A 24,347-nucleotide genomic window follows, 5' to 3' on the forward strand; every position below is an offset into this window, starting at 1 on the left:
GATTCAGTACCATACTTAGTTACATTTAATTGTTTGCTAAATAGAATACTTCCTTGGAGCCCAGAACTGTCCAGGCTCTAGGTCACTACCACTAACGTTGGTTGCTGAAAGTAAGTTGGGACCTGGGTCCTTCGCAAAGAATGCCTGAGTGGCCCTTGCTGATGGCACCACCGTGTTATACTGAGCTCCCTGTGCCTCGTGCTCTGGGAAAGGGGCAGACACCTGCAAAAATGCAGGAGGAGTTTTCAAGATGATGAAGGCGCTAGAAGAGGTACAGCGTTGCACATGTTCCTGAAAAATCTTTACCTTGACTTACAAAAATGAACTTTTTTGTTTAACAATCATGTGCACTGTCTTTGCCATTTATTGCTTGAGGGCCTGCACTGTACCCAGGCCTCCCAGACCTTCCAGCTATGAAGGTGAGCTTCCAGGAGAGGAGTAGAAAGTGGAGTTTTTTCCCAGTGCAGTTCTCCTTGTGTAACTCTGAATTACGGCTAAGATCACTTTTACATATGCTTTGAATCAGTGTTTTCTCAACCCCTGTGAGCCGTTTATCCAGTTTGAATCTGGCCACATACTTCTTTGTTGGAATAGGATATTCCTACTCTTTTCTGATTGGTGATTTTGAAGTAGAACAAGGGTAACTTCTTGTCACAAGGGACGACCATCTGTGTGTGTTTGTGGAAACCATGTTAATATCCTGCATTTCTCTTCCCCTCCGCCCCAGAAAACCTTCAGGTCTTCGGGTCCCCCCTTTAGTCCGTGGGCTCCACACTGTGTTATGTGGTTATGCTTCATCACCTTGCTGTAGCTGGCAGGAGACTGGAGCCTTGTAAATGAGGGCATTTGTTGTTTGATACCGCAGTACAGACTGTTGGGAACCTTGTGTCTAATCAGTCATGCCCCGTTTATTTTTAATTTAAGCGATTTGAGCCGTGGGAGCATGAAATTATCTAGGATCACATTTGGGTCTTCTTAGAGAATTTGCTTGTGCTTTGATGCTAAGAAGGCAACTGATGCCACTAACTAATTCACTAAGTTTTAATGTAATTTTTCAGCTTTGGGAACCCATCGCTGGATGAGAGAAGCATCCTTGCCCCCCTCTATCAGTGTTGCATGTAAGTTATGCACATCAAATACATTTTCCTGTATCATTTTCCTTTCCAGGCCCAAGTAACAGTATATCCGTTTCCTTGCCCTTAAAACTTCCTAATACCTGAGCAAGTGCTTTTCACACTTTTCCAACCTAGAACCCCTGGAGTTCAAAATTCATTTCAAATATTGTACAAATAGAAATTTTCAGTCTTATTCAGTAATACATGTTCATGTTTGTTCTAATATGAGAATACAGTCCTCTCCCCTCACCACCAGAAATCTGGTACAGTCTGCAGTCCCTGGCATCTTGTACTGTGTTTCTTGAGGTCTGAAGTCCTCTTGTTCCCCAACACACACCACCTGTGGTTTGTATATCTCAATTTGAAATTGTATAAACCAAAATAAGACTTTTTCATAGGCATTTAGTAATTTATCTTTTTAAAATCTGTCTTAGAAAATAAATGAAAAGGTAAATCAAAATGAGATAAAAACCAGGCTCCAAAGATTTCCCTCTCAGAGCAGTATTGCTCATGTAAATATGGAGAGGAGCATTAAGAATTAGCTGCTTGCACCTCACTCAGCTCAGCTACACAGCTACGGGAATCCAGGAGCACCACTCCTACTGGTTAACCACCAGAGACACTCAGATCCCATATGACTGCCCCTTCTGGCAACTGGGCTGTTTCTCTTCTCTTCTTTTTTTAATAGCAGCAGTACAGAATTGTGCAGAAATGTTGACTGAAGCAACCCTTAATTGTTCTCGTTAATAGGAGGCAGTGGTATGTCCAATCCAAAACCATGTCTTTGAAAGAAGATGTTTTTATGGTAATGGTCAGTGTTATCATTCTGATCCAGTCAGAAGATAGAAAAGATGTGGTAGGTTAAATGGGAAAGTTTAGTATAAAGAAGCTCTGGTGTGAGAGTAACTATAAAAGGAATCTTTTTAGGGCCAACGGAGAGTACCAAGGAAGGACAAACTTGGAAGCAAGCCCTCTGTGTGCAAGGCTAGGGTTTGGACCTCAGTGGAGAAGGATAGTTCAGTCCACCGGACAGCAGAGAAGTTGGCTGGTTTGCAGGCACGGGGCAAGCAGGAAGCAGCCATCTGGGGTGCAGGTTCAGGCGATGAATTACAACTGGAGTCCTGGTGTAACAGAGGGGTGGGACTGCTCAGAAGAAACAGTCTGGGCTGTAGACAAGGCACATTCGTGGGCCTGCAAAGGGTGCCAGCAAGGGCAGGTGGCCCTTGGGGCTCAGGTTTCCATGTCAGGAGGGCCTGCTTATTCTGGGAATGTGGCCAGGGCAGAGCTTGCTTGAGGGCCTGCACTGTACCCAGCTCTTTGATGATACCCTCTCCCCAGCTACTGACCCACTTGTGCAGCAGCCAGAAGGGTCTGGAGAGCCTCTTCCTTCTGCAGTATCACCCAGTGACCTTCCACTGAGAAAGCTTGATGGGAGAGATGCTTCGAGGAATTCTCCCCGTTATAGCAGCGCCTATATGGAGAGTGAATCTGGGGCTGAGAGGCAAACAAGTGATGCCTTAGTCACACAGGGGAAGTTCTGATGCTCTGGGCATTTGTAGTGTTCTTTAGAATAGCAAAATCGTACTGCCGCTGTGCCTGGCATGCTTTGTCCACAGATCACTCTTCCCTTTTAAATAGATAGAGGACAGGCTGCCTCTTGCAGAGTCACACTTTTGTGTATACATAGTAATTCCCACATTACCCAGAGGAAGTGAGTAGAATACTTATATTTTAATTATTATATTAATGGTAGGGATTTTATAAATTCAGAAGCACAAAAGCAAAGTTAAAATTACCTATTAAGATATAAGGGTAAGGGTCACTTACATTGCGGTGACTTCGTTTTAATCGTGTGTATGTGTTTATATATAGGTGTGTTTGTACGAACACACACATTTTCTTTCCCCACAGATTTGGAGTAAAACTTGCTCCTCCAGCTTTCTCCCCAACCCAATATTAATTATATCACGGACATTTTTCAAGTCACTAAATTTTGAAAACAGTTTTGCATGGTATTCCCTTGAACAGATAAGCCATAAATTGAACCATTTCCCAGTAGTTGAACAGGCAGATTGTTTCACATTTTTCCTGTTACAAATTTATTTACACATTGGAATGAACATGTGTAAAACTTTGCATATGTCTGTTATTTACGTAGAAAAAATATCAAAATGTGGTAATGTGACTTATTCATAATGTAGAGGTACTTTGGAAAAAGTTTGGGTTTTTTTGTTTGTTTTTTTAGTTGAAACATTTTACATTATTATTTCTTGACTTCTGCCTGCCAAGTAGGCTTTAAACTTTTGACAGTATGAGGTTTCATGTAATCTCCCTTAAAACTTCTTCCAGCATTCGGGTTTCTACGTGGAACAGACTGAACTACCTAAAGAACGGTGTGCTGAAGTCTGCCTTAAAATCTGCCATGGCCCATGACCCCATCTCCCCTGTGCTGTCTGAGCCTCACCTGGACGCTGTGGACCAGCGGCTCCTGAGCGTCCTGGCCACCGTGAAGCAGTGCACTGATCAGTTTGGGGCGGACACTGTGCTGGTAGAAGACAGGATGCCTCTTTCCCACTTGTAATTCGCAACACAAAATAAGTGAAACTACTTTTTACAAAGCTAGAGAAACAGCACAATCACTTCCAAATGGTTTGAGATGGATTGGAAATGGCCAGCAGGAAGCTCTGGTGATAGGGGACAGGGTGGCCTTGGATTCTTTTGGTGATTTCTGTAGGAGAAACTAAAGCAAAGACTATGGGTTTCTGACCCCAGGAGCGTTCCCACTGAACTCCCTGACTTCTCGGCGTTTGGCCCGTCCTGTGGGGGGGCCTCCTGGTCAGTCGGCCCTGACTCGCCTGCCACAGGACAGATTGAGGTGTGACATTTGGGTAGTTAATACTGGGACTGGTTCTGGAGTATGTAGTTGGAGTTCATCCTTCTAGTCCTTTCTCCACACCTGTGGATCTCCCGAAAACCTTTGGCAATCTCTTGAGTCCTTTTTTAACCAGGACTAGTCCAGTTGGGAATTTTACTGCCTCCCGATGAGTGGCAGCAGGTAAAACCTGGCATTCACTTGAGCCAAAATAGCTTGTTCTGTTGGAAGGGATATCTTTAGAATAGAATTAGTGGGAAAGATAAAATCAGAAAAGGTGCTGGGCTTTTAAGTGATTGGCTGGTAGTGCTTTTCAGGATATCTTGGAGGAGGGAGGAAGAGACAAAACCAGAACTGGAGAACCCTCCCACCCCCCATATCTGAGTTTGCAGGTGTGGAAAAGCAAACATGACTTGAACCTAAGATCTGCATTCGCATAGTTGTATCCAAATCAGCCCCCAAATCGTCTAAGCAGGATTCTCTCATGAAGAGGTTATTTTTCCCTCTTGGCCAAAGCAGCCAAATCCTTTCTGAATTAAAGCAAATTGAGCTAATAATGCCTTGAATAAGAGTTAAGTTGCCTGTGACTGCTGCCATCCTGATTTCTCATCTGCAGTGAATTTCCACCTCAGCCTTTAAGGCATTTGGTCGCTGAAGTGGCTGCTCCCGAGAGATGGAGACATCAGAGATGGAGAGATCGGCAGGCAGTCTTGCCTGTGCCGTTGCTCCCTCAGCTGAGCATGCGCCAATCTGCTGGTGGCTCCACCTGTCTTGTGATACGGGCCATGCAGAAAACTGGGAACAAAGATTTTAAGCTTTCTGAGCCTTAAAATGAAGGAGGTTACCGGGAAGAGCCTTAAGATTTTGATTTACGTCAAGCCCTAACTTTATCACTTAATTTCGATGGGTGTTCTGAGCCGGCGGTGTGGCGCTGTTGTCCCTGTCCAGGTGGCACTCGAAGGTTCCAGGAGGCTAAGGCCCAGACTCATTCTGTGTTCCACCAGTGCGGCTGGGACCTAGGAGCAGCTGCAGTGCAATATAGGGTCTGAGGACAACAGGCCCAGTGTGCCACCTCCCCGGGCGCACCTCTCCTGCATCCTGTCTGGGTGCCGGTCAAGCCTTGCACTTCTGCCGAGCAGAGACTAATATTTAAACAGTATCGGGGAGCGATTTAATCCAGCCATTGGAGAGCAGTTTGGGGCAGCCACCCTTTCAAAAGCAGCTTAGAATTTATATCCTAATTTTTTCACATCGAAAGACAGCTGAGTAGCCTGTAACTCTTAACAACAGTATAAGGTCAGGATGCTTTTGTACTCTACATTTTGAGACATCTGCAAAAATGGGCTGAGTGATTTAAAAAAAAAGTTATTGAATTTAAGACAAGTATTAGCACAAAACACTGAAACCGTGTTAATAAAAGGAGGCTTCAGATTCCAATTTTAAGGCCATTTACTGTGTAAAATTCACAGTTGAGCTTGAAAATACCGTGTTTTGTGCTCCCCCCAGAGTGTCAGGAAGCTGGCCAGCGGGAGACAGCGGGCATGAGGCCAGCACACTCACCTGAAGAAACGTGAGTGAAACCAAAGGGTGGGCTAGTATTCTCGCAGACATATGGGATGCCGCAGTGAAATGAGTGAGAATTGTTCTCAGACTGGGAACTTCTTTCACAACGTGGAAGGCAGAGATACTGCTAAGGGAAAAAGCAGGAGGGAAAGTCGCTATGAAAATGTCACATCCTTTCTTTCAAAACAGGGCAGAAACTGTATAATTTCATTCTCTTTCCTACTGTTTCAAAACTCATGACCGTAAGAGGTGAATGTTCAGCGCTATTGTGGTTAAAGTCATATATCAATAGGTGCTGCTATGACAGGACTCTTAGGACATAGATTTATGTTCTGATCGGGATTGGATTAAACTTGGAAGGTATGTGTAGGCATATCTTGGAAAAAAACCAACCATAAGCTGATAGTTCTAAAATGCAAGAAAACCAAAATCTGTTTGAGAAACAGAAGCAGGTATCTTTCTTTTAAAGTTTTGTCACTGTGTCCTCTTTGTGGATTCTGTAGCACTAAGATACTCAAGTCACTGAGGGGTTCCTGGTCAGCCTTAGGGTGGGTGTGCCTAGCCAACATCTAGAGGTAGATGTGGACACATTTTAATAGTATCAAATGAACAAAATCAGAACTGACTACCATTTCCTTACTCCTCCCACTTCTTAAATACGTTTATTCCAGAGTTTAAATGGGGAATTATGGGTATAGAAGTTTTATTCTAAATTGTTCTTTAATACGAGGCTATATTGTGGGTTTGGGTGTAAATAATTTTCTGTGCAAAACAAATTAATAGACAGGATCTGTGGTTTGCTCAGAGTATTGTTCAGTAATATAGTAATAAGACATTTCTCCCTGTTGCACTCAGGACTAAATATATCAAATGAGATTTAAGGAGGAAATGGAAGAATTCAGGTACATCCATTGCATATTATTTGAGGAAAGATGAATCCTACACATGGCAGTTTTTCAGTGTCACCTGAACAAGTTCTTCCAAGGAAATTCATCTTTTCTTTTCCTTAAAAAAAAAATACTTCTGGCTTTTTCCTTTGCACCCACCGTATTCTTTCAGCATTCATTGTCCATGGTCCTTGTATTCTTATTTGACCAGTAAATGACCACACCTCAATGGCAAGAAAACAGCATCTGTCGGTGAGCTGTCTGATAGGAGTTACCTTGTGAGCTTGAGCTTCAGGAAACATGAGTAAAGGCTTATGGATGTATATAGTCATATATGTATTGTAGCGAGAAAAAAAATGTATTTATTTTGACACAGGGAAACACTGACTTATGTTGCTGAAGAACTTGAAGCTAGTGAAAGGGTCTTTCCTCAGTCTCTGAGAGTGGCCCCAAGTGACATAAGGACCATCCAGCAGGCAGCTGCTGGGTAGCTCTGGTGAGCCAGCCGTGGCTTGGCACGGGAGTGAGCGACGTTGTGAAAGTGTTGTCCAGGGGAAGGCCAGTTTTTCTCCCTTTGAGGCCTCGACTCCGGGTTGAAGGGGCAGGGGCCGGGTACTCCACTGCCACAAGCTTTTAAGGAACGAAGGTGTTACAAACACAAAATGTAAGGGGGGGCAGAGAGCTGGGAGTAATTGACCAGGAAGCTAATTTATTTGCTGAAAAGGATGGTATAGGAGTCACTACCCTCTGTTTTGATCTGCCAAGGATTTCCTCTCAGAGCTGTTGCACAACTAGGGGTTGGGCTTGGTAAGACACCAAATGGAACAGACAATGCACCTAAATTTCTAATGTGTTCTGTGGGTTTCAGTTCTGAAAAAGAAAAAAAAAGAAAACGAATAAAGATTTTAATAAGTATTGGTGTATCATCTTTTATTCCTTTTTCCCCTTCTTTGAAGCTGTTTTCAGTGTTTTCTGTTCCAAATTTCCTGTTTTTTTAGGGGACATAAAAGGAGGACATCTTCTGCACCTACTTCAACTTCCATAGGGATCGCTTCACGGTATCTGATGGGGAAGACCTTTATACTGCCTCACTAGTCTTCAAAAGGCCTATCCCAGGTTGTGACTCTAAAAGTTTCCACTGGATAATTCTTCGGAGCTTTTTGTATACCTAGTAATTCAGCCCATTCTTGCAGCTTCTTTAGAAGTAAAGAATTACAAATGGTGAAGAACTTGTCAGCATAGTACCTTAAAGATATGGAGGAGACCAGGGCCCTGATTATTATTAGGAGAGCCACATTTTTAAATTTTGAGATAGAAATCCAACATCATAAACCTCAACTAGATAACAAAGCAGATTTAAGTTTTTACTTGGTTTGTCACATTTTTGTTGGCGCTTTTTGTCATGTGCACATGGATGCCAGTGGAAGGCTGCACCTAGGACATGTTCTTCGCTGGCTGACCACTTCTGACCTTTCCCCAGGTGCGAGTCAGGCGTTCACTTCTTAAGCATATTATCCAAAAGACTGGTGTTAAAGCTTGAAAAAGGTAGCTGGGAATAGGGAGGGTTCATGAAGTATTCAGACCTGAGTAAACAGTGGGGCCTGGAGTCCCCACACAAGGGAACCAAGTGTGTCAGGAATGATATAAATGAGTCACAGTAGAAATAAAAAGAAACGAATCATCCTCCGGGGTCAGGAGGACGAGCCGGAGGCAGAACCTACATTGAGGAAGGGGAGGGTGATGTAGGCTTGACGTGTGTGCAGAGGCCGGACTTCCATAGCACAGGGCCTCTGGGGCCTGTACCCTGTTTGAGCGCCTCGGGCTATGGGAAACCCTGGGAAGCTTTTCATCAGGTGTGCCCCGCGTGGAGCGTCCAGAGTGGTGTTTCGGTTGCTCCTTAGTGTAAACGTTAAAGGAGCCACTAGTGTATAGATGAGCTGTGGAACATTGATTTTATATTTTCAGTTTGCTTTTAACATGCCAAGTTTAATTGGAGATAAAGGTGTGACTTTACACAAAGGCTGTTTTCAGGACAGAGTTGACTGCCTCCAGCAGGTCGGGAAGCTCTCTGGCAAAGCTTGGTGCCATTTCGATGACGTTGGTACGGGTGTGTGTGCCCGTTTTCTCTTAGACTTTGTTAAAATGCAGATTTTGATTGAGTAGTTTTGAGGCCAGAGATTGTGCGTTTCTTTTTATTTATTTATTTATTTATTTATTTTATTTATTTATGATAGTCACAGAGAGAGAGAGAGAGGCAGAGACAGAGAGAGAGGCAGAGAGGGAGAAGCAGGCTCCATGCACCGGGAGCCCAACGTGGGATCCGATCCCGGGTCTCCAGGATCGCGCCCTGGGCCAAAGGCAGGCGCCAAACCGCTGCGCCACCCAGGGATCCCAGATCGTGCGTTTCTAACAAGCTCCTGGGTGATATCAATGCTACTCGTCCCTGGACCCCACACGCGAGTAGCACCAAGAGGAGTTTACTTGCCAAGCAGTCAGGGTGACGGCGGATAGTTTTCACAACGGCCTCTAGAGGTCGCCATCACCTGTGAGATCTTGCTCCTCGACAGAGAACCAACTGCCTCTAAGCCCTGAGAATGGAAGTTAGCAGTTTATTGAAACCAGAGGCTTGTCTAAAAACTGGTTTTTGGATCTATTGTTTCTATGTGGAACTGACAATGGCCAAAAAAAAAAAAAAAAGTTTACCCTTAGGAAAAGAAAGCGTTTCTTAATATTTTTATTTATTTATTCATTCATTCATTCAGAGGCAGAGACACAGGCAGAAGGAGAAGCAGGCTCCATGCAGGCAGCCCGACGCGGGACTCGATCCTGGGCTTAGGTGGCTGCGCTCAACTGCTGCGCCACCGGGGCTGCCCAGAAAGCGTCTTCTTGAAATCAGAATGTCCAAGATTTTTCCAGCTACCTACTTTATTTACCACTAAATCCTAAGAAATTCAGATCAGAACACTGCAGAAATTAGAAGTTAGTCCTACATGAAAGTTAAGAGTAAAACTTGTAAAGTTTTACCTAAACTTGGGGTTTTAAAAGAAACCAGTGTCACTATTAGTTTTATCACCATAAACTCACTTGTAAGCATCGCTACTATAAATCCGTTAAGCCTGTGTAGACCATCCAGGGCCTTATCCAGGGCAGGGGGCATATATAATAAAAATCGTGGGGGGATCCCCAGGTGGCTCAGCGGTTTAGCGCCTGCCTTGGGCCCAGGCATGATCCTGGGGTCCCGAGATCGAGTCCCACGTCGGGCTCCCTGCGTGGAGCCGGCTTCTCCCTCTGCCTCTCCCTCTCTTTCTGTGTCTCATGAATAAATGAATAAAATCCTTAAAATAGTAAGAATCAGCATGTAACTGAACAAGCTCATTAACCGTCAGCCCCCGTCGAGGGGCTGCTTTATTAGGCCATCGGACGGGTGGGGAGTCGGGCAGGTGTGGGCCAGGTAAAGCCAAGGCCGCACGGGGAACGCAGGGGTCTGAATCCCCACGCCGGGTCGCCGATCTCGCCCCTTCACTGGGTAGGAGTTCGTGTTCTCAGGCCCCAAATAAGCATGAACGTGTGTTCCCTGTGGCCTGCTCGACGGCCTGGGCGCTGCCGCTGAAGGGGCCTCCCGGAGGCTTCGCCGCACCCCGCGCTCACAGGTGACCGGGCAGGCGGCGGCCGCGTCCTGACACGTGCTTGCGGGCCTCCCGCGGCTGCTGGGGCGTCGGACGCGGCGCTGGGCGGACGCGGCGGGTCTTCCTGTCTGCAGAGCCCTCCCCGGAGCCCCGACCTCGGGGCAGCGCCCGGGCCCGAGGACACGGCGGAGCTCCCCGGGCCGGCCGAGCGTGCGGCGGCCGCTGAGGAGGAGACGGCGTCCCGCGGCCGCCGTGGAGGAGCCCGCCTCGCTCGGCTCCGGCCTTCCCCGGGGCGGCGTCCCGCAGCCCCGCCCCCGCCCCGGCCCCGCCCCGCCCCGGCCGCCGCCCGCCGTCACGCGGCTGCCCGCCCCGCCGGGCCGGAGAGGGGCGGCCGGGGCTCCTCGGCACCCGGGGGCAGGGCGGAAGCCGCGGCTGCCGGAGGGACGCTCGGCGGCCCGGCTGCTCCCTCCCGGCGACCGCAGGCTCCGCGCACGGGCGCGCGTCCGGAAGCGAGTCCCGGCGCTGGGCGGCGCCTGCGGGGGCCTCGGGGCGGCCTCGGGGCGGGCCTGGGCCTCGCTTCCCGCGGCGGCGGCGGCGGCGCCCGGCTCGGGCCCGGGAGCGCCGAGAGCCGGGGGGGGGGAGGGGGGGCCATGAGGCGCCTGTGCCCGCGCCCCCTGCGGCCGCCGCTGCTGCTGCTGCTGCTGCTCCTGCCGCGGCCCGGCGCCCCGGGAACCCGCGACGACCCGAGCCCGCCGGACGGGGCCCGGGAGCCGCTGCAGGGCCTGCGCGAGCGGCTGAGGGCGGCCGCCGCCCTGTCCCGGCGCTACTGGGCGCTCCTGCGCTGCCGCGTGTGGCCCGACGACTGCGAGCGCGACGGGGAGGCTCGCGCCGCGCCCCCGGGTGAGAGCGGCCGCCCGGCGCCGCGGAGGGGCGGGGGGGGGCGGGGGCCGCCGTCCCAGCCCTGCGGCCACCACCGGGCGCCCGGCTGCGCCCCCGACGGCCACACCTCCCCGGGTCCCGGCGGGCCTGCCCTTCCCCGCCGGCCACGAGGCAGGGCCCGGCCCGCCGCAGGCCCGCACCCGTGTTCGGGTCCCGCTGTCACGGACAAGCGGTGCTGGAGGGTTGTCGCCTCGCTGCCGAGGACCAGCTGATCCCTGAGGCTCCTCGCAGCCCTTGTGGGTAATTCTCGGGCCCTCGTGCTCGAGGGACGGCGATCCTGCCGGGCTGCCGGGATCATCTTTCATTTCCATCAGAAGATGTCTAAATCCCAGCGGGGTTTGGTGTGTGGCGCTGTTTGCTAATGCCGCGTATCTTCGGATTGGCATTTGACAAGACTGGAGAGGCCCTTGGGGTTGTCTGTGGTCACGTGATCTTGGAGTTAAAGCAAGTGGGAAGAAGGGCCATCAGCATCACCATCGCCATCACCAGCCGCTGTTGCCTCCCTGTGGACTGCAGGCTCGTGGGCAGGCCTGGGCTTGTGGCCCGCGGGGCTTGAGGCGCACTTGCGGAGGTGGGGCCCGTTGAACCCCTGAGGGAGCTGTACTCCTAACAGGGGCCATCTCCCAACTCAAAGTTGGGGGTGCCCACTCCTGCCCGCTCCCCCGCAGGGTGTGAGGAAGGCCCAGGGAAGAGCAGTGAGGAGTAGCGCTGGAGGGAGGACAGAGGACAAGAACTGCTCAGCTTGGCTGCAGGGAGACAGTGTCCACCTTCCCCGAGGCTCTAGGCTGCGGCCCGGTCTCACAGCTCCCGCTTTTCCAGGCTGGAGCCTCCCCCTGTTGGGCCAGCAGTACCTGGCCATCCTGACCTCGTGGTACTGCAGCTTCCAGGATTGCTGCGACAGTGGGGACTGCAGGATCTCCAACAACTTCACAGGTTGGACCTTGCGTGGCCCTAAGGCTGGGGCCAGGGGCACTGCCAGGGTGCAAGGGACTTTGCATCATCCTGCCCATAGCCGACAGCACATCCTCCGTGCCCCACTGTGGCTCCCGGAGCCCCCGTATCCACGCCCTGTAACCTCATAGCTGGAAGGAAGGAGGGGCTAGCAGAGGACTTGGCACACACTCGCTGTCCTCGACAGGTGTTTGCTGAATTGAATGTATTTGTGTGAGGGGATCCCCACAAAGCAGTTGGGGGGTCCTGAAACATGTGGGTGGGAGCACCTTCATGGGCCAGGGGAATGGGGTTTCTTCTCCAGGCAGGATTCTGCCAACCATTCTGGGGTGTCTTCAGGACCCTTGGAAAAGGTGATTCCCGTCTCTGCCTAAATCCAATCTTCCAAAGTAGCCTTTGAATCCCTCCAGGCTGCAAGGTCTGCCCAGTGGTTTCTTATTCTGAGGCCAGGCAGTTTGAATAGGTGACGCCCCCTGCCCCCTTCTGCCCAGAGATGTTCAGAGGTACCCGGTCTGTCAGCCGTTGCTGAGCCTGGTGGTGGGGATGGCACTTGTATGCACCTCACAGTGGCTCCCTCTTCCCGGCTGCTAGGCCTAGAATCGGACCTGAGCATACGACTGCACGGCCAGCATCTGGCCCGGGAGCTGGTCCTGACCGCAGTGAGGGGCTACCTAGAGCTGCCCCGGCCAGACAAGGCCCTGGCACTGTCCTTCCACGGCTGGTCTGGCACGGGCAAGAACTTCGTGGCGCGGTTGCTGGCAGAGAACCTGTACCGGGATGGGCAGAGGAGTGACTGTGTCAAGATGTTCATCGCCACCTTCCACTTTCCTCACCCGAAGTACATGGACCTGTACAAGGTGAGGCCGGCCAGTGCTGGGGAGCTTTGCCGGCACAACTGGGGCTGGAAAGAGGCTCCAACAACCCGAGTTGTGGGCTTTTGGCACTGGAGGGAAAGCCTTGAAATCAGCCCTGCCCTGCCAGGAGGTGGCCTCGGAGAAACGTGGGCATAGGGATTGGTGGCCCTTGTGATGGGACCTGTAACCCTCAGAGACACCCACTCCACAGAGATGAGGGCCTTCGCATGTGGAGGAAAGATTCACATTCAAACCCCACGTGTCTTGGGCTCTGTCTCTTTACCAGCTGTGCTTGAGACCAGACGAAGCTTAAACAGAAAATCCACGCATTAGTTGTCCCTTCCAGAAGTAGTGGTAATGTTGCAGGAAATGCAGAACAGAGAAAAGCAAAAACCTGATCATTATCGCCACACACACACACAACCACGGTTAGCGTTTTGGTGTGCTTCCTTCAAGTTTTATATCATTGTGATGTTAGTGAAAAAGTTGCATATTCTGCTTTGAGGTGGGGGTGGGGGGTGAGAGGGAGGGAGAGGGGGAGAATCTTAAGCAGGCTTCACACTGGGTGTGGAGGGCTCAATCTCATGACCCTGAGATCATGACCGGAGCTGTAATCAAGAGTCAGATGCTTAATGGACTGAGCCCAGGTGTCCATATCCTGTGTTTTTTGTTTGTTTGTTTGTTTGTTTGTTTTAAAGGAAGCCATAGCATGTAAGGTTTTCCATGTCTTCTCCAAATGACCAACAAGTAGATGAACAAAAATTGTCCTTGCCGCCTCTGCTATTTTGGGTTCCTTCCATTCAGACACGTAGTATTTCAAATAAGCCAGACGATGACCAAAGCCCCATTGCAGTGGGACAGAGGTCACCACATCTCTCTTTGGCTTGCGGGCCCACTGTCTGTGGTGCATTAACCCAGGAAGATGACGTAAGCCCCCGAGGATAGAGACTGCCTGAGTCACCTGGCAGCCGCCGTGCGGTGTGGGAGGGCAGAGTTTGGGTGAAGCGTCCTAAGGGCTGGTGACTGGTGACTAGTCAGCCAGGCCTGCCCAGTTAGAACAGACTGGCTTTGTGCAGAACTGCTGTGGATCTCAGCTGCCCCACTGTGAGAACTGACGTGTGCACGCTGTCTCTCCCGCTGTACATCTTCTCATACACACACACATTTGGGTCAGAATCAGGAAGGTTAGAGGTGGCTAGAGTGTGTTCTCTGCTGACACCCCCGCCTGGCACAGGAGCTGGCCCTGTTCTCCTGGCGAAGCCGGCAGAGCAGAATGTGTTCAGCTGAGAGCTTTCAGCAATCTTGCTTGGGGTGGGGTATCCCAGGTGCCAGTTAGCCAAGTCCCAGACAGGTCTCACCCAGGCTTCTCCCCTGAGATCTCAGCCTAGCCCAGGTGCTAGGGAGCACTCTGCTCCTGGGAGTTCCAGACGGGGGACTGTGCCACGTCCAGGCACTTGCACCTGCTCTGCCTACCTCCCCTATATTAGAGCCTGACTCCTACCCCTAGGAAGGGTGATTGGACCTTTGTTTTGGGATGGGACCTCATCTGGAACGGCAGGGAGCACAGCTAAGGCTGGGGCCTGTTTCCAAGGCCAACCAAGCCTTCTTCCTCTCCACAAACCTCAGGGTGCATGAGAATCACCCTGGAAGCTCATTACAGATGTGAGCCCTAGGCCCACCCCCAGAGGTCTGGATTGATAGTCCTCAGATAGGACCCCAGGTGATCCATTGCAGATGCTCAGTCAGGGTCCTCAGGCCTGGAGGGTGGGAATGAGCTTCCCTTGCTCCCTGTATTCCCTGCAGGAGCAGCTAACGACTCAGATCAAGAAGACGCAGGAGCGCTGCCACCAGACCCTGTTCATTTTCGATGAGGCTGAGAAGCTGCATCCAGGACTGCTGGAGGTCCTCAGGCCACACCTGGAACGCCAGGCTCCCGAGAACCACAGGGCTAAGTCCCGGAAAACCATCTTTCTTTTTCTCAGGTGAGGTCAAGAACAGTAGTCCGGAGGGCTGGGGAAGGGGCAGGAGAACGCTCTGTCCAGGTATGCCGGCTGTGACCTGGCAGTCAGCTGACGCGGAGGACTTCCACGCTCTCCCAGGCCACAGACCCTCTTTCGCAAGGGAAACCCAACACAGGCTCCAGTACAGAAAACACAAGCCTCATTGCTTGGGTGGTAGCAGCGGTGGGGAGCCGGAGGTCTCTGGGGTCCTGCCCTGATCCTACCTCCAAGGCCCTTGGAAGGACTCTGCCTCCCACCCCTCCCCTGCCCCATCGCAGACAGGCCACCTGAGGAAGAGCAGCTGTCCATCATCTATCCTCCCCCCCTCTCCATGGCTTAGAGTGCTGAAGCTCCCTTCATACTCTCTAGGGTGCATACCCCCCCCCCCCCCCGAGGGACCATTCACGCACTAGGAATCCCCTCTTAGAAGGGCACTTGAGGGGGTTTTTTGTCTTTTCTTTTGATGTATAATTGACACACAGCATCAGTTTCAGGTGTGGTACGTGAGTCAATACGTAAGTCACGTATTATGAATTGATTGCAGTAAGTCTGGTTAACACCCATCATCATACATAATTACACAACTTTTTTCCTGTGATAAGAATTTTCAAGATCTACTCTCTTAGCAGCTTTCAAATATACAATGCAGTATTATTAACTACGGTCGCCAGGCTGTGCTCTACATCCCCTGACTTATTATTTATCGCCACCGGCCTCTGGCAACCAGCAATCTGTTCTTTGTATCTGTGAGCTTGGGTCATCATCGTTGTTGTAAGATTCCAAGTATGAGTGAGATCATACGGAATTTGTCTTTCTCTGACTTACTTAGCATGACGCCCTCAAGGTTGTTGTTGCAAATGGCAAGATTTCATTGTTTTATGGAACTTTATGAATAATACCTGTGTGTGTGTGTGTGTGTGTGTGTGTGTAGCACATTTTCGTTTCCATTCATCAGTAGGCACTTAGATGGTTCCCATATTTGGGCTAGTGTCAAAAATGCTACAGTGAACATAGGGGCACGTATATCTTTTTGAATATTTTCGTTATCTTGGATAAATCCCCAGAAGTGGAACTGCTGGATCATATGGTAATTCTACCTTTAGCTTTGTGAGGAGCCTCCACAGTGTTTTCCACAGTGGCTGCACTAGTTTGCATTCCCACCACCCATGCACAATGGTTCCCTTTCTTTCCTCCACATCCTCAATAACACATGTTACTTCCTGTCTTTTTGGTTATAGCCATTCTAACATGGTATCTTATTGTGGTTTTGATTTGCATTTCCCTGATGGGGAGTGATGTTCAGCATCTTTTCATCTACCTGTTGGCCGTCTATATGCCTCCTTTATGTCTATTCGGATCCTCTGAATAGAGGATCTACCCATGATTTGCAAATATTTCCTCCCATTCAGTAGGTTACCTTTTCGTTTTTTTGGTTTCCTTTGCTATGCAGAACTTTTTAGTTTGATGTAATCCCGTGGCTTATTTTTGCTTTTGGTGTCAAATCCAAAAAATCATTGCCAAGACTGATGTCAGAAAGCTTACTGCCTAATTCTGAAGAGTTTTATGGTTTCAGCTCTCACATTCAAGTCTAATCCATTTTGAGGTTTGTTTTTGTTTGTTAAAGATTTTACTTACTTGTTCATGAGAGACACAGAGACAGAGCAGAGAGAGAAGCAGGCTCCCGGCAGGGAGCCCAATGCAGGAGTCGATCATGCCCTGGGATCATGCCCTGAACTGAAGGCAGATGCTCAACCGCTGAGCCACCCAGGCGTCTCAATTTTGAGTTAATTTTTGTGCATGGTGTGAGGTGGTCATTCAGTTTCATTCTTTTGTATGTGGGTGTTCAGTTTTACCAACACCATTTATTAAAGAAACCATCCTTTCCCTGTTGTATATTCTTGGCTCCTTTGTCACAAATTAATTGACCATTTATGCCTGGGTTTATTTCTGGGCTATTTTGTTCCACTGATTTACATGTCTTTTTTTTTTTTTTTTTAAGATTTTTAATTTATTTATTCATGAGAGACACAGAGAGGGAGACAGAGAGAGGCAGAGACACAGGCAGAGGGAGAAGCAAGCTCCATGCACGGAGCCTGATGTGGGACCCCATCCCGGGACTCCAGGATCACGCCCTGGGCTGAAGGTGGCGCTAACCGCTGAGCCACCGGGGCTGCCGTATGTGTCTGTTTTTAAGCCAATACCATACTATTTTGATTATTGTGGTTTTGTAATATAGAATATAATTCATATACTCTGAGTCCTTTCTTAAAAGGGCATTAAGTTTTCAAAGCAGCACATTTGTTGAAAATTAAGTACAAACTGTCCTTGAAAATTCCCAAGGTAGACCCAGTTGGATGATAGTGTCCCACTAAGTCCAGCATGGTCGGTTCTTTCTCCAGCCTTGGAAGGTCTGTTTCTCCTCTGATCACGAGAGGAAGTCACTGGCTTAAAATCCAGGGTATGATGTGTTGAATGAAACACTTCTGCTTTCACACCTGTGCTGAGATCTGCACCCTGACCATGCAGGAACTCATCGCTTAACCATTATACAGTATTTCAGTTTTGCGTACATTTGCAAACATTTGCATATGTTTGCATATAGGTGTCTGTAAGCTCTGGCAATGGCTTTGTAAAAAATGAATTGAGAAATCAGCTTGTCCAATCCTGTCTTTTTGTGGTGGCTCCAAATGGGAAAGTCCTGCCCAAGGTCTGTTAGAAGTCAAGTTTGCCTTCCTGTTGGCCCAGCCCAAAATGCTTCACAAGCCACTTCTTCCTCAGAGTGGAAGAGTAATCAATTGCTCCTCTGCTCGCAGCCCCCTTCTCACTGGTGACAGGCCTGTCCCTGCTGGTAGGGACTTTGCTTCAGTTTTGTGTGCACCCTGTGAAGGTGGAGAGATAGGGAGTCTGGATTTTCCCCTCGCTTGGACATGTCTGGAACATGTCGAGGAGCAAGGAGTGGAGGCAGATCTTGTGTCATTGTGAACCCACAAGACAAGATGGAACCAGTTGAGACTCCCTGCTGGGATTTGTGTGTGCTTACTGGCGGTGTAGGAGCTCAGGGTCAGGGAGGGGGTGTCCCCGAGGTGATTTGAAAAGACAAGCAGAGAGAAGCTGACCTTTCCCCAACTTGAGCTGCAGTGCCAGGGCACTGATTTCCCACTGGGTTCTCAGCTTCGAAAACCCTTACCCCTGCCTGTGCCAGCATTTCCTAATGCGACCCGGGTGACCTTGTAGTCTCTAGGCAAACGTTTGCCTTTGTGGTATTTTAGTCATTGACCTGCGGGCAGTGTCCTAATCCCCTCTAACCCTGCCCTTTCCCCCAGTGACCTGGCCTTCATGCACTGTCTGAGGCAGGGTTGTCACCAGTGAATGGACAGGAGGCTGGGGAGGGAGCCACCAGGGGAAAAGACGTCCTGTGGGCCCGTGCTCAGTGGGGGATGGAAAGGCCACGCCAGCCTCTGGGGAAGATGTGCACCTGTGACAAGGACATGAGGATGTGATCTCCACTGTGCCGGTCTCGGAGAGTCAGTGGTCTTTGACAGGCCCGGGTGCCCACCACCCAGAGCCCTCGGGTCAGCCAGGCAGACCACGTGGCTCAGCGCCATCCCATCCAGCATGCAGAGAGCAGTTACTTGTAAGTCCTGAAGGTTTCTGGGTACAGATCTTCCCGTTTGCAGGGGGATTATGTCCCAATAAGCACATTGTAAGTTGAAAATGTATTTTAACACGGCTAACCCACCAAACACTATAGCTTAGCCTAGCCTGCAGTGCTCACAACACACACATTAGCCTACAGTTGGGCAAAATCATCTAACACAAAGCCTGTCTTATAACAAAATGTTGACTGTCACATGTAATTGATAGAACATCGTACTGACAGAAACAGCATGGTTGTGTGAGTGCAGAATGGTGTAAGGGTATCAGTTGTTGACCCTTGTGATGGCGTGGCTGCCTGCTGCTGCCCAGCATCATGAGGAAGGATCAGACTAGCTCAGGAAAAGATCACAACTTAAAGATTTCTTTTGAATGCTTACTGCTTTTGTACCATTGTAAAGTAGAAAAATCCTAAATTGGTGACCATCTGTTTTCTAGGGATGGGTCGGGGAAGACAGTAGTTCAGTCTTCGGGCTTGATTTCTATAGTGGCCTTACCCGTGTAAGGACTGAGGACTCTTATGTTTGAAAGAAAAACACAGCTAATTTGAACTGTTGGTGGGAACAAATCCCATTAGTTGAAGGCCAGCAGTCCATTCCTGAAAAAACTCCTACTAAACGGGCTGCTTGAAGTAGGGTGCTAGTGGCTCTGCAGTCCTGCTGCCATGGTGGTGGCATGTGATGGCAGGAGGGAGGAGGCAGCAGCTGAAGCAGGGTATCCTGGGCAGTAGGTCGAGGGCCTACACTAACGCTGATGACTTTTATCTGTTTCTGCCAAGTAGAGAATGTTCTTGGGGATGCCTGGGTGGCTCAGCAGTTGAGCATCTGCCTTCAGCTCAGGGTGTGATCCTGGAGACCCGGGATCAAGTCGCACATCGGGCTCCCTGCATGGAGCCTGCTTCCCCCACTGCCTGTGTCTCTGTCTCTCTGAATAAATAAAATCTTAAAAAAAAAAAAATGTTCTTGGAGGGGGTCTTGGAACTCTGGAGATCAGAGCTCTTGTCCTCTTCTCAGTGAAGCAGTAAAGGGAAAGGGTAAATAATGTCTGTTCTCTTTGGGCTGATGTCAGGGAAAGAATAGAGTTTTGAAGAATTGAGAGAACAAAACAAAATGTAAATTGTTCATGGAATCAAAGGCCTTGTACCCCAGCATGTGGAAGATGCTTATAGAAATGTGTATTTGGTTAAGATTTTATTTATTTGAGAGAAAGAGAGCACAAGCTGGATGGGAAGGGGCAAAGGCAGAGGGAGAAGCAGACTTCCCACTGAGCAGGGAGCCCCACATAGAGCTCTGTCCCAGGACACTGGATCATGACCTGAGCCAAAGGCAGACACTTAACCAACTGAGCCACCCAGGTGCCCCAAAATATGTATTTGTTGACCACTGAATTTAAGGTGACCTAAGGGGTCTGGTCCAATTCTCTTATTTTACAAATGAAGACACTGAGGCTCTGATTACTAATTGGGTGTTTATATCGGTTCTTTTAAGAAAGACTTGGCAAATTAGGTTTAGGGTTTAAGAGTTCTGGAGAGGCCTTTGACGTCTCCTTCGTTTGGGATGTGTGGGCTAAAGGCTGGAAGAGGACATGTCCTGTTCCAGAGCCAGGGGACTGCTGGTCTCCAGAGGTACTTCAGGCCCCTAGGCAGCTGGTGGCCTGGGAGGATATGGAGAACGGAGGTGCTCCGGGAAAGCCACATCTCTCTAAAGGAGCAATCCCGGTGTCTTGGTGGGGGAGATAAGAGCCACCCCTCACAAAGATGAAGACGACATAGGCTATGGAGGAGAAATTGAGAAGGGAGATGGAAACAGTGTAGACAGAGGAGTCGATTTGTTTAATCCATGTTTATTGAGCACCGGATATGCACTGTGCTAAACACTGCAGCGCGCTGTCGTGGGGCTGAATGTGTGCATCCCACTCCTCTTCCCGGATGCCTGCCCTCCAGCCCATCCACGGGTGCGCCTGCCCATGCCTCCCTTGGGGAATGCAAGATGGGGCAATCCCTTGGCAGGGGACTGCTCTTGCCTCAGCTGATGTAACTGTGGTCACTCGTGGCATGTGGGGCAGCAGCTTCCCTACATGCAGGTGTCAGGGGCAGTCTGGCTGAACTTGTCCCTGCTGGACTCTCCTGCTGGGACTCCGGTCCCCTGGGAACATGACGGGCACACAGGCACCTAGGGGAGGGAGGCATGCACTGGATCACCACACAGTTCTGGTTCATCCACTGGCGGAGGCAGGGAGAGAACCACTCAGTTCCTGTGTCCCGGAGCCTCGCACAGAGCCTGGCACACAGGACACACACATGTGCTAAATAAGCAGGTAAATGGGTTACGTACCCGCAGGTGTCAGCTAGCCAGAGCTTCCTGAGGAGAGAATGGGGCTACTCCCTCCCTCTGAGGAGCACAGAGGAAGTGCTGCCAGCCCCAGGTCTCCACCTCTTCCAGCTTCCCTGGGGGTGGCTCTCTTTTTTTTTTTTAAGTTTTATTTATTTAAGTCACCTCTACACCCAGCTAGGACTTGAATTCACAACCCAGAAACCAAGAAACCAAGCTTGGCAGCCCTGATTTCTTCTCTCGTCTTCGTTTTCTTTCATCTCTCTAACCCAGTCCTCACTCTTGTGCTTTGGCCCCATAATTCCAGTGGCCTAATGCCATCACAGCCCCTAGAGAGGTCGTGGGCGGCATAACACACTCGTGTGTGTAGATCCAAGCTTTCATCAGCACCCTTCTACATTCCCACCACTTGTCAGCAGCTGGGGGCAGCTCACAAGAAATGCTGTGTGCCTCGAGGACTTCTTTTCCCTTGCTTCTCCCATCCATCAGGCACAGGGTCCTGGCAGTTGGGCCTCCTAAACCAATTCTTAAATCCTTCTACCTCTCAAAATGGACTGTTGCCAAAAGCTCCCTGACCTGCTTTCTGTACCCATTCCACGCCTCTTCAGTCCAACCCCTGCGGCCCTAGAATGAGGGTCACTCCACCTGTACACTGCCAAGTTCAAACCCCTTCAGTGGTTCTCTGTGGCCCGTAAGCTAACTCCTGTGTGTGTGGCAGAGGCCTCCTCACAGCCCACGGGCCTGCACCTGCCTTCAGGCCTCCTAGTCCTCCCTGCCTGGACACACAGGCTGCCCAGCTGCGCTCAGAAGCCTCATCCTCCCTCTTGAGTCTTCTCCTTGGGCCTTAGGTGCTCCTACCATAGTGGCTGCTATGCAGTCCTGGAGTCACAAGCCTCTCCTTCCCCACAGAAGTCAAGGGAAAAAACTACATCCTACCATTGCGGTGTTCCGTGCACCTAGCACAGCCTGTGTGTGTGTGTGTGTGCGCGCGCGCGCGTGTACGTGTGCGTGTCAAAAGAGCACAAGACAGAACAGCATCTTCTGTGCAGACTTTGGATTCGGACAAGATCTCCCGGAGGAGAAGCCCCATCACCTGTGCAGTGGCTTCGGTGGTCAGTGTCACTAAATATAAAAATCAAATTTGTTAACAAGCCCTTGTCTCTTTCAGTAACCTTGGCGGCAACATCGTCAATGAGGCTGTTCTGAATCTGCTTCAGGCCGGAGGGTCCCGGGAAGAAATAAAATTGGAACACCTGGTGCCCCGGCTTCGGGCCGAGATCGAGCAGTCCACAGGTAAGCGGCTCCTGGCCATACAGAAGCCAAGTCTCTGGTGACGTGTCTGTGTTGGAATGTCGGCTTCTGAGGTTGACAAGACACACAGGACACACATGCTCGTTGTCAACTCCAGGCAGACACAAGAGAAGGACTGAGAGAGCTGAACTCCTTTCCTGAAATGCTTTGAGGGTAGTTGCCCAGCCCTGGAAACCCAGGCAGTGGTCTGTGAAGCTTGTGGACCCCTGAGCAAGAGTGTCTGTGAGCTTGGTGGTTCACGCCTCCACCTTCTGCTGTTGAACAAAACTGTAAACCTGCAGTCGGTGTCCCAGTGGCCCACTTCACCTACAGCACACGTTCTCAGTTAGCCATGGCACGCTTTCCCACAGGAGACAGTGGTGGGTAGTTCTTGACACAGGCTTTAGGGCTGGGGACACCTTAAAACTCCAGCTGGGGTCAGCCCCAGTGGGCGTCATGTAACTCTGGTCTTGGTTTCAGATAGTGGCTTTGGCCATAGCTGTCTTGTCAAGGAGAACCTGATTGACTTCTTCGTCCCCTTCCTGCCCCTGGAGTACCGCCACGTGAGGCTGTGTGCACGTGACGCTTTCCTGAGCCAGGAGCTCCTGTACACAGAAGAGGCACTGGATCAAATTGCCAAGATGATGGTGTATGTCCCCAAGGAGGAACAACTCTTCTCTTCTCAGGGCTGCAAATCTATTTCCCAGAGAATTAACTACTTCCTGCCTTGAGGGCTAGAGGAAGACTTCCTGAAGCTGCCTGCCTTGGCTCACAGGACCCTGGGGCCTGTCAGGGCACTGTCTGGGACTATGAGGGCAGGAGGGGCGGGGTGGCCTCCAGCCGTCACACACAGAAGGTGTATAAAGAGGAAGGCCTTCAATCAGAAGCAGAGCCAATGTTTTAAATCACTTGGTGCCTTAAAGAGCCACGTTCCAAAATGCGGGCCAGGTGGTTGGAGAAAACCACATGCAGAATAAATCCCAAGGACTTACTAGCATCTCAGCTCTTGCCTGCAGATGCCTGGACTTGGGTGTGAGGCCTGAGGTTGGAGGACCCTTGCTGACAGGAAAGGGAAAATTCAGTTCTGCTTACGAGTGGCAGGCTGTGCACCTCAGGTTTGCAGGGCAGGTGGGTCAGCTTTCAAGTTGTTGCCAGAGGGAAGCTGAGCAGCTTCTGTCCGTGAGCAGAAGATCAGCAAAGAGCCTCAGGCTGAAGAAAGGGTACGTGGAGGAAGAATATATACACAGGTCACTGTAGGTTAAGACTTGTTCTCTTGTAGATTTAAAAGAAAAATTTAAGCTAGGGGCTTTGACACGGCTGTGTCACGTGTAAGGATTAAATTTTGTATTTTTCTAAAACCCTCGGCCTGCTTTCTTACTGAGACCTGGTAATGATGCTCACTCAGTGAAATTCCAAAAGTGGGGCCATACTGACAGCGGGGCCAGGACGGGGGCGCACCCTGGCGCTCAGAGCTGACGGGGTCACCACCTGCTCTGCTAGTTCACTTCACTCGACTTCGGGAAGTCGGCTGAACTGGGTGAAGAGGCTTTCACAGCACATTGCTCTTATATGTGAAAACGTCACTCCCGGGCTCCCAGCTCTAAAAACAGAAAGTCATTTTTGAGGCTTGAATGGCCACGTATAAATGCGTACATTGTGTTTCTAGACACATGGGGTGTGTTCCGTGTCTCTTCCCTTCTCTCGGTTCTTCACTTTTGCTTCTTGGAATTGCACAGGGGTCTCTGCTCTTACTTTTGTCACCACCTCAAGTATCCCCTCTTCATTAAAGCCCTCCCCAACCCTCTTACCTTTAGCCCTGGAAAAACAGTGCTTTGGGCTCGTTCCTCCCGTTTAGCCCTTCATCGGACCCATTTACCCAAGTGTCTCGAGGTCAGGGTGTATCTAGCCTGAGCCACATTATGTGCTCAACTTTCAAATATGTGATGAAAGGAACTTTTCTCACCACCCGCGGGACAGAAGCAAGTTCAGCCTCACTGCACAGTAACATGGGGGCAGTCTAAGCCACTAGCTCGTTGTCTCCATCTGGAGTATCTCGGAAAGATGCAGGCCACCTGATGCTGTTACTACCCCTGCTCTACACTCTGTGAGTACACACTAACTGATTTTATTTTGAGGGAGAGCATGAGCAAGCATGAGTTGGGTGGGGGCGGGCAGAGGGAGAGGCCTGATCCCAGGACCCTGGGGACCCTGAGATCAGGACCTGAGCCTAAGGCAGAGGCTGAACCGACTGAGCCACCTAGGCGCC

At 50.3% G+C, this 24,347-nt stretch overlaps 2 protein-coding genes across 8 annotated transcripts in view; both read left to right on the top strand.

Moving 5' to 3' along the window:
* Window positions 1-7,352, top strand: part of FAM20B (FAM20B glycosaminoglycan xylosylkinase) — a 40,476-nt gene extending 33,124 nt beyond the window's left edge. For all 7 annotated transcript variants that reach the window (XM_072733121.1, XM_072733123.1, XM_072733120.1 and 4 more), the window contains 2 exons: window positions 1,059-1,118; window positions 3,465-7,352. In XM_072733121.1, coding sequence (XP_072589222.1) covers window positions 1,059-1,118; window positions 3,465-3,696 — 292 coding nt within the window. In that variant the 3' untranslated portion in view covers window positions 3,697-7,352. The remainder of the gene's footprint in view (window positions 1-1,058; window positions 1,119-3,464) is intronic.
* A 2,807-nt stretch (window positions 7,353-10,159) lies between these two features.
* On the top strand, window positions 10,160-23,439 carry TOR3A (torsin family 3 member A). The gene is made up of 6 exons (XM_072733125.1): window positions 10,160-10,963; window positions 11,822-11,935; window positions 12,545-12,810; window positions 14,611-14,789; window positions 21,960-22,084; window positions 22,562-23,439. Exons 1-6 carry the CDS (start codon window positions 10,714-10,716, stop codon window positions 22,810-22,812), a joined length of 1,185 nt encoding a protein of 394 aa, XP_072589226.1. The 5' UTR covers window positions 10,160-10,713; the 3' UTR covers window positions 22,813-23,439.
* The last annotated feature ends 908 nt before the right edge of the window (window positions 23,440-24,347 follow it).

Source organism: Vulpes vulpes, chromosome 13 (genome assembly GCF_048418805.1).
Source record: "Vulpes vulpes isolate BD-2025 chromosome 13, VulVul3, whole genome shotgun sequence".
Taxonomy (NCBI): Eukaryota; Metazoa; Chordata; class Mammalia; order Carnivora; family Canidae; genus Vulpes; species Vulpes vulpes.